Source organism: Morone saxatilis, unplaced genomic scaffold (assembly GCF_004916995.1).
Source record: "Morone saxatilis isolate NCDOM2014 unplaced genomic scaffold, NCSU_SB_2.0 Contig18, whole genome shotgun sequence".
Classification (NCBI taxonomy): domain Eukaryota; kingdom Metazoa; phylum Chordata; class Actinopteri; family Moronidae; genus Morone; species Morone saxatilis.
The window spans coordinates 19756042-19765827 of record NW_023339740.1 but is presented as its reverse complement, the minus strand read 5'-3'; the positions used below and the strand labels follow the sequence as shown (position 1 = coordinate 19765827).

At 40.1% G+C, this 9786-nt stretch overlaps 2 protein-coding genes across 3 annotated transcripts in view; both read left to right on the top strand.

Annotated features, from left to right (window-relative positions):
- Positions 1 to 127: 127 nt before the first annotated feature.
- On the top strand, positions 128 to 3860 carry LOC118328596 (tubulin beta-6 chain). Of its 2 annotated transcripts, none has more exons than XM_035662384.1 (4): positions 128 to 254; positions 1200 to 1308; positions 1488 to 1598; positions 2282 to 3860. In XM_035662384.1, exons 1-4 carry the CDS (start codon positions 198 to 200, stop codon positions 3415 to 3417), a joined length of 1413 nt encoding a protein of 470 aa, XP_035518277.1. In that variant the 5' UTR covers positions 128 to 197; the 3' UTR covers positions 3418 to 3860. The 2 variants fall into 2 exon arrangements, with proteins under 2 accessions (XP_035518277.1, XP_035518278.1); XM_035662385.1 differs by lacking the exon at positions 128 to 254 and adding an exon at positions 654 to 672.
- Positions 3861 to 5138: 1278 nt separating this feature from the next.
- The window catches only part of prelid3b (PRELI domain containing 3), a 6610-nt gene continuing 1962 nt past the window's right edge, over positions 5139 to 9786 (top strand). Inside the window, exons 1-5 of the mRNA XM_035661889.1 lie at positions 5139 to 5297; positions 6578 to 6746; positions 8471 to 8560; positions 8970 to 9040; positions 9139 to 9241. Coding sequence (XP_035517782.1) covers positions 5266 to 5297; positions 6578 to 6746; positions 8471 to 8560; positions 8970 to 9040; positions 9139 to 9241 — 465 coding nt within the window. The 5' untranslated portion in view covers positions 5139 to 5265. The remainder of the gene's footprint in view (positions 5298 to 6577; positions 6747 to 8470; positions 8561 to 8969; positions 9041 to 9138; positions 9242 to 9786) is intronic.

Sequence of the window (9786 nt, the reverse complement as noted above, 5' to 3'; positions counted from 1 at the left end):
AAATCATAAATACTTGTTTATTTCCTCTTCTTCTACGAGTTTTCTGAGTATTAGAGGCTCCTGTATATGTGTCATTGACTGAGATGACCTCCTGACACCCCTGATGACATCATTTCTGGTACGGTATAAAAGACCGGTTAGATGACTGAAACCTATCAGAAACCCCCAGCTGCTCTGTGTACTGTAGCCCGATCATCATGCGTGAAATTGTACACCTGCAAATTGGACAATGTGGCAACCAGATCGGCTCAAAGGTAATAAAATAAAATCTTAATTCCACTGTTAGAGATATAATGTTTATTAAGTCTGACTTTGTTGAAAATGTTGAGACTATGATATAATATGCTCTCTATCTCCATGGCACACATTAAAACTACATTTTAAGAAGAATCTTAATAACGCACCTGTTGAATAATAAGCTGAAATCAACAGTTTGAAAGAAAATGTATGAATTATTGAGATAAAATGATAAAATGTTAAATATTTAAGTGACATCCAATGTGTGAATTAAAAAAAAAAACACATATATTATTTAACTTTTTTTTAATTTATGATACATATTTTGACATGTACTTTTCCTCTGCATGGTGCCACCCACAGTTGTGAGTGACACAGGGTGTTTCCTGTCAAGCATTCAGGGAAGAGATAAGAGCCAAAGCGGGACTGGCATGGGTGGGACATTTTTTATCATGGCTAACATGAAACAAGAGAGAAGAACTACAAGATAGTACAGCTCAAGGCACACATAATGCTTTTTAAAATTGGAGAACATGGCAGTCTAAGAATCAAGCAGTTACTTCAGTTAATATTATCTTAACTATCTTTAGATTTATTAATTTATATTAATCTGGTCCACATAAGATCATAAATTGCTACATGGCTACTTTTGTGTTTCAACTCAGAGATTAATAATGCATTTTAACATGCACCCATCTGGGAAAGAGTCAAAGTATGCATAGATTTGGCAGAAAATAATAATAATACATCTGCCCAAATGCATTAAAATCTCCACAAATGTCTCATGAGAAAGCAACCATATAAAGACCTGGAGGTGAAAGATATTGGATGAAAATATTGTCTGTGTATTAAAAATCTGAGGAATCTTATTAATAACTAATATAATGTGTGTCTTACAGTAAACACGTTGAGTTCTGTTGACATTACAATGAGGATTTCCTTCTTTGGCTTTGTCTCTCTAGTTTTGGGAAGTGATCAGTGAAGAACATGGGCTCAATGCAACAGGCCTCTACGAGGGAGATAGCAACCTCCAACTGGAGAGGGTCAACGTCTACTTCAATGAGGCACAAGGTAATAAAGAGGCTACTGTGTATAGACCTTAATAACTGCAATTTACTTTCTTATTCAGTTAATTTCATGAGCATAATTACTAATTATTTTTAAATATATATATTATTGTTCAAAGTGAAGGCATATTTAAGTTTCCCATTCCTGGTTATGTTGGTAATACATTTCCATCCTGTTTGCAGGTGGTAAATATGTCCCCAGGGCCCTGCTTGTTGACCTGGAGCCTGGTACAATGGACAGTGTAAGAGGAAGCCGCATCGGGGCTCTTTTTAGGCCAGACAACTTCATCCATGGTGAGACAAATAACAATACTGGGGAATACCTGCCAAGACTGTCAATTTTTACTATTAGGTGGAAAAGGGAAGACGCTCAGTATTTGGTGCTTTGGATACAAATGCCTCCCAACTGGTCTATGAATAAATCCAACATAATAAATCCAACATCCGAATAATGAGATTAATAATGAATAAAAAGATGTAATACGTCACACTAAAAACAAAAACATCACTTGAATTGGAGTTGCAAGTATTTAACCAAAGAAAAGTGGAAACATGTTGTATTATTATTATACTATTGTCAGTCCCATTTATAAAGAAGTGGCACAACATGTTTTACATTTTAACTAGAGTGTGCAGACCTTCGCCTAAGTGTTTTGTTTGTACTGTGAGGTTTGGGGTGGCTTTAATTATGAGGAGTTTGTGCATGCATGACAAATTCAGTTAATTAGTGATTCGGATCCACTCCAGATTTGAATGAGTTCTTCCCAGGCCCCATGCTTCACCCTTTCACCAAGTTTCATGAAAATCGGGCCAGTGGTTTTTCCGTAATCCTGCTGACAGACAAACAAACACCCCTGAATACATAATCTCCTTGGTGGAGGTAATTACTGCAAGAGATGTTCCATGTTTCCCTCCACTAATATCTATTGACAAGTGATAGAATTAGATTAACCTACACCTTTATTTCGGTGTTACAGGCAACTCTGGAGCTGGGAATAACTGGGCGAAGGGCCACTACACAGAGGGGGCAGAGCTGGTGGAGCAGGTGATTGACAGAGTGAGGAATGAGTGTGAAAGCTGTGATTGCCTGCAGGGTTTCCAGCTGGTTCACTCATTGGGGGGCGGCACTGGCTCTGGCATGGGAACCCTCATCATCAACAAGATCCGGGAGGACTATCCCGACCGCATCATGAACAGCTTCAGCATCATGCCTTCCCCTAAAGTCTCTGACACAGTGGTGGAGCCCTACAACGCCACCCTGTCAATCCACCAGCTCCTGGAGAACACAGACGAGACCTTCTGCATCGACAACGAGGCCCTCTACGACATCTGTTTCCGCACGCTTAAACTGACCACACCGACTTACGGGGACCTCAACCACTTGGTCTGCATGACCATGAGCGGGGTCACAACCTCATTGAGATTCCCCGGACAGCTCAACGCAGACCTGAGGAAGCTGGCTGTCAACATGGTGCCTTTCCCACGCCTCCACTTCTTCATGCCGGGCTTTGCCCCCCTGACGGCCCGTGGCAGCCAACAGTACCGAGCCCTCACAGTGCCTGAGCTCACCCAGCAGATGTTTGATGCTCGCAACATGATGACGGCATGCGACCCAAAGCGAGGCCGCTACCTCACAGTTGCTGGCATGTTCCGGGGCAAGATGTCTACTAAAGAGGTAGATGAACAGATGCTGGCAATGCAGCAGAAAAACAGCAACTACTTTGTGGACTGGATCCCCCATAACGTCAAGGTTTCCGTGTGTGACATCCCACCCCGAGGCCTCAAAATGGCAGCCACCTTCATCGGCAATAACACGGCCATTCAGGAGATATTCAGGCGTGTGGGCGAGCAGTTCTCCCTGATGTTCAGACGCAAGGCTTTCCTCCATTGGTATACAGGGGAAGGTATGGATGAAATGGAGTTCAACGAGGCGGAGAGCAACCTCAACGACCTGGTGTCGGAGTACCAGCAGTACCAAGACGCCACTGCTGATCTAGGTTGGGAGGACGAAGAAGAGGCGGGACCCTCGCCTGCAACGACACAAGTGCAGTCTCAAGTGGAAGTTAAACTGAAAACAGTGACGGAAACAAGCGAAGAAACTGTAGATGAGTAGAAGACATGGTAGGTAGGTAGTGTAGGTTTGACATCTTGTTGAGAGGATGCTGAAAACAGATGTTGGATTGTTGGTCTGAAAAGGAACTAATTAATTTATCCCTCTGGTTGATTTAGAGTTTAGACTTTACTTGATAAAAGGTGCTGTGGCATTTAAACAATAGTGCTTATTGTCTTTTATGTATTCTTCAAATGATTTGTAGGCTTGTATACTTTTTACTTCTTCAAGGATTAGTTTTCTTTTATAGTAAATATATGAAAATTATTGAAATTGTGCATGTATATATGCAAAGATGTATTTTATGCTAGAGCTATATAATCCACAGCCATTGTGATGCTAACACTGTTTATGAGTTATTATTATTATTTTCAGACCTAAAGTAAATGTTGAATTGAGTGTTTTATATCTAATTTATGACGGTAATTAAAAACAGTAAAACCAAAGAGTGATTATTTCTAACAACACAATAAAAATACCAAAATATTTTCTCCTTTTTTTATTCCTATAAACTTAAAATGGATTAATTAAACTGAGCTGCAGTGATGGACAGTTCCCTGACAGCACAGTGATAGTGATACCGTTCAAGGCTGCCACACAGTTTCCTGCTGTTATGAGTCTGGGACACGAGATTACACATAACTTGGCCACAGTGTCTGCACTCTGAGATAAGCACACATGTGACGTGGAGATGACCCCGCACTACCGCAACAGTCAACCAGACTCATTTACAGGGATGAAGGAGATCGTACTGCATGTAACCTACATGTGAATATAGGTAATGGTGACAGTATTGCCTTGTAGAGGTCAATCTGCTTAAAGGTATGAGGTGGCAATGAGTTCAAGAAGCCAGCACTCACTCAACAGACAGCTTTCAGTAGACCAGTGGTTCCAAAACGTATCTTAAATTAAGCAATGTCTACTTATCAGCCCCCCTCTCAGGTTGCATAATGTTTTTTGACTGTGACCAGTTTAATCACTCAAAAAAGAAGATTTTTAGAGTCTTGAGTAAGTATATTTTTGTAGAAAAAAGCTCTAATTGGCTTTAAGAAGGTCTGAAAAATAAACATAACTTTATTTAGCAGAAATACGTTTTTTTTTTTCTGCTTTTCCTTCCCTGGGAATAATGTTCAGATTCATGGTCCTGACCTCTACTGCAGTTGATAATGTTCTAAAATGAATAAACAATCAAAGTTGGTTTCTGCAATTTAAAGATTATACTCTCCTCCGGCAGTTAACCGCTGCAGAAAACAAAATATATAAAAAGTCCATCAAATATTGCCCCTAAATATCCAACAAAGACATATTTTAGAGGACTAGCTATGGCATTTGAGTACAGATTTGAGTTTGTGTGTACAGCGCGCCGTCTCTCATTCTTCCAAGGTTGCAGAGAACTTTCAACCTTCACTGAGCTGAATTGTGCAACCTCAAAGGTTGAACGGCTGACACACACATATAGACACACACACACATATATATACACATATATATACCCATATATATGTGGGTTAGATAGCTCAATAAGAAATATACTGCAAACTCTAATGTTAAAGTTAAGAGGCTATATTGATACAGGTTTCTATTTCCATTCATTCATCAATTCCCGAGTTTAAACACATAAGGTTTCTCACTGAGCTGCCTTCAGTGTCAGAGGACTCCTGCGGCATTCACAGTGTCGGAAGTGCGTCACTAATGCCGACCACGTGACTCGCTCTGGTACAGTGGGAGGGGACCTGCGGGTGTCTTTGAACGCAACTCCCCGGCTGCAGTCAGTGTGTCTGTGGACATCCACCGGTTAGCCCACTCCGTGTCTCCCCGGCAACACCGACATCGGTTCACCCAGTTCAAACCATGAAGATCTGGACATCAGAGCACGTATTCAAGTAAGTGGAGTATTTTAAAATAGGTGTTTTTATTTTGTTTTATTTATTCCGGTGATGTGTTTTAGAGGTGCGCTGTGTGGTGTTCAGGTAACCGCCAGTTTCGTGTTTAATATGGTAACGGTATACACAATGCACACTTTATGACGGATACTTACTAAAAGAAAAGCTGCCCAGTTATAACTTTAGTGTTATTAACTAGTAGCAGCAGCTGGTAACGTTACATGGCCACATTTAGTCTTCAGTCGTCAGTTTTTATTTTATTGATAACCACGCTGCAGAAAAGCAAGCACCGACACCAAAACCGCTCATATATTTAAAACGCGACATTTAAAAAAACGCATTAAAAGCTAAATAAAAGACTAAAAGTCAAAAAAAAATCTGTCAAATTGCGTAATGTGTCGGTGAGCGCCCAGCGCGCGACCTTTCCCCTAGATTTTAACGTGCCTGTTGCGTCACTGGATTACGGCGCGCGTTCACGTGTCTCCCTGGCAACCGTCCACCACTACGTTCGACCGCTCTACTCCGGAGACCGTCTTCACTCTCCAGTCTGCTCCTACATCAACATGAGACCCATATTCAAATATTAAACACAATTAATGGCATTTCCTTTCACTTCTGTTTACTCTGCTTGAAGCTCTGGAAAGTTCTGGAGTTGTAGACGGTGATTCCGGTGACTAGAAGCAGGCTGTATTGTTTCAACACGTCAGTTTTTAAGCTTTGATTTAATAATTTAAGTTGGTGCCCTCAGGTCGGTTTATTTAAAGTCACATTAGCGGTGATGAAGGTATTCAAAATCCTCGTAAAAGTAGCACATACAATAGCCTATGCTTTGAAAATACTCCAAGATGAATGTCCTGCATTGAAAATGTTTATGCAAGTAAAAGTATGTATTATTAGCAAAGTGTCCTCGAGTATCAAAAGTAAAGACTGGCCTCCTGTAAGTGGTATGTTATGTTTAACTGGCATTGTACTGTTGTAGTTGGTCAGCGTGGAGCTTATTTTAACTATAGGATAGTTTGATCTTTAATCTAACTATGAGTATTTTGTTTGTGAAGTATCTAATAACTACAACTGATAAATGTAATGGAGTAAAACAAAGTACAAATTCCCCTCTGAAATGTGGTGGAGAAGAGTTGCAAAGTACTATGAAATGTAAAAAAAAAGTACTTCAAAACTGTAAAAGTATAATTCAATCCTAAAGACGTGGGTTTACAAAAGTTGTGTGACTTTTTACTGCAGTGTTATAATAATATTTTCCTATTTTGGCTCTCCTTCAATAGCCATCCTTGGGAGACGGTGACCAAGGCCGCTATGCAGAAGTACCCCAACCCCATGAATCCCGGTGTGATCGGAGTCGATGTTTTGGACCGAGGCGTAGACAAACAGGGACGCCTCCACAGTAAAAGACTGCTCAGCACAGAGTGGGGTCTTCCATCCATCGTGAAATCTGTGAGTTTCAAAACCCAAACTGTGTCAGCATCATGCTCTACAGTCTAGCATTGTTCATCAGAGGTCTTGCTGCAGCAACCTTGTAGTTTAACCACTTTGGTCAAATGTACACATGACTCCGCATGGAAAAACACATGACCTGACGCTCCAGTCTGTGCTCGCGGTCTGGATGCTTGTCTTTGACGTTTAATCAAAGTGGTGTGACTTTATATGTTTAAGTGAACATGACTGACAAGTCACGATCTTCTCATATTGTGGCGATGAAACTGCTTGAAATGACTTCAGACCACAGGACACAGAACAGTAATCCAGTTATAGCCCGAGTAACGCACCGGAGATGGGTTAATGCTTTCCAGCCAGTGAGCGTGACCTTAACCCTCCTAGGCTATTTCTATCCAGGGGTAGCAGCAGCAGACCCGGCTGCTGACTGAACCAGAGTGCGTTCGTGGCGGAGTGCCACGGCTCGTGTTGTACAGGACACGGTAGTGCCATTTCTGTCATGCCTGAGCTGTAACCCCTGACAGCATGTGATGTAACTTTCCGTCTCTGTCGGCACGGTTAAAAGTGGAGGTCACTAGGATACAAAGCAGTGACGGAGGCGGCCTCTGGATTTCTGCTACATGTCATTTGAACTTTTCCCCTGTTTCTGTGACTGTCTGAACTCGGTAATGATAAGACTGGAGAGAGATCATATCCCGCGTCTCAGTCATGTTTCAGCCTGTGTAAACATTGGCCAACCCGCTGCTGTTCTTCACTGCTGACCTTTGCTTAGATGTCTGAGTACAGGGTTGTAGTCGGCGACGACGTCTATGAATAGCCCCTTTTTAATTCCAAGGGCAGTCTCTGACACAGACTGTCCCAGTGATTGATAGCATATTAACGTAGCTCTTAATCAGATTTGTCTTAAAGCGAATCACTCCTGAGCCTCAGTGTATGTGTGTGTAAACTGGATGTATCATGAAGATGCCTTCCTGTCGGTTTATCTCTGTACCTTTTTAATAAGATAAAACAGGACATTAAGGCTTCCATTTGTATTTAACCTCACAGTTATAGACACGTGAATGTGAATTATTATTATTATTATTATTATTATTATTCCATGAAATCTGTGCTTCGGCCTCACGGGAGGTATAGTTGTAAAATGCTAAGATGCTAAAATAATAGCTTTTTTTTATCTTATCTGATAAACGACAAAATAAATGTCAGGACCATCAGATTCAAACAGAATCCATACAATCTTTATTTTTATAAAATTCCTACAAATATTTTAGGTTAAACTACACCTCCCAAGAAACGTATTGTCCCCAAAGGTCTGCCGGTAGAACCTAAATGTGAATTATGTTAAAATGTAATTTTAGATTGAAGCAATAAATGAAAATTTGTGTGAATCCAGTCAAGAAAGTTGTCGTTCATGACATGTTCGGATTTACTGCGTATAATTAAACTAAACTTAGCTGGTGTGTTTTTCACTGAGAACACTGATTAAGTAACTTTTATGTGAAATTGTAACTTGAATTTGAGTAACTTAAATTAAGCCAAAGTCAACAGATGATTTGATTTTTGTATTGATCGGAAACAGGATATGAAGCTTTGTGTGCTTAATGTATTTTGGGGGTGAAATGAATAAGTCTGCACGAGTAAGAATATTGAAGTGACGTCTGCTAGAAAGCAGTTTAGCTGTTCAGTTTGTTTGTATTAAAGTGTGTTTCTATCTTTGTCTTCAGATCATCGGTAACGCACGAACATACACGTATGTTCAGGAGCACTCGCTTGTGGATCCCAAAGACAAGGTTTTCGAACTTCAGTCCACAAATGTGAGTACTAATGACATAACAACCCCTCTGTTGTGGTGATGAGACTTCTCCTCCAGGGATAACCTGTGTATCAAAACATATATTACCATGTAAGGCATCAGCTGAACTGGGTTACGAACCCCGGACATAAAGAATTAAGATTTGTACCAGAACATATTCTTATGAAATCTCTTCATCTGTTTACAAAACATATTCCGTTTTCAGTGTGTCAACCACAAACATCTGTCTGTACACTTAAGTTTAATGTGTTAAACAGTTGGGAATGAAGTCTTGCTTGTTCTACAAGTTGACAGCTCACATTTCAACAATGAACCCTTCTTAATGCTGCGTTTACATGCTCTGACTGCAGGCTGTGACATAAGACATTTCTTAACATTATCTAATTTGTCTCTCTATCTCTCCTCTACAGATCACTTTCACAAACATGGTCTCTGTGGATGAAAAGTTAACATATAAACCACACCCTGAGGATAAAGAGAAGTAAGTTTTTATATAGCAAGGATTTTAAAATATCATGAATATCTGAAATATTCAGGGCTTTTGACCAAGGATATTTTTTAACCCCTTTTCAACTCCAGAACAATACTCACTCAGGAGGCTATCATCTCGGTGAAAGGAGTCAGTCTCAGCAGTTACTTGGAGGGAGTTATGGCGAGCACCATTTCTGCTAATGCTGGCAAGGTAAGAGATCCCTTATGACTGTCTTTCAGGTAGTTAGATAAGATAAGATGTCCCTTTATTGATCCCCCTTAAGAGAAATTCAAGATTGACACAGCAGCATAGGGCAAAGTAGTGACATTAGTATTTTTTGGGTCCTACACTTAAAAAAAACATATGTTAGGACATGCACATATACTGTAAATATGCCCAATTATCAATGTAGCTTATAATATAGCCTTTTTAAAAATATTTTTACTACTTAATGAAACTGTGCTTTAGGCTATTTCAGTGGTTCCCAACCTTTTTTAGGAAGGGAAAATTGAGCATTGTCTACTTGTGGCCCTCAGGTGTGGGAATACATTATGAGCAGTTCAGCCAAAAAGGGACTTATCCATATCCGTGTCAGATTATTTCATTTGATGGATTTTTACAGGCCCCAAAAACTGTGAAAAGTATTTAATATACTTAAAAAAAAAATAAAAAAAAAATGAAATACTAGTTTTTTCTTTGTTACGGCTGAGGTATGCTCAAAACAAGTTCATATGATGTTTGGTCTGTTCTGTTTT

Excerpts from the sequence above, each read along its gene's own strand:
- LOC118328596 (XM_035662384.1), top strand. The coding sequence starts at position 198 with ATGCGTGAAATTGTACACCTGCAAATTGGACAATGTGGCAACCAGATC. Across the intron at positions 1,309-1,487 it reads CTACTTCAATGAGGCACAAG|GTGGTAAATATGTCCCCAGG; the intron begins GTAATAAAGAGG and ends TCCTGTTTGCAG. Across the intron at positions 1,599-2,281 it reads GCCAGACAACTTCATCCATG|GCAACTCTGGAGCTGGGAAT; the intron begins GTGAGACAAATA and ends TCGGTGTTACAG.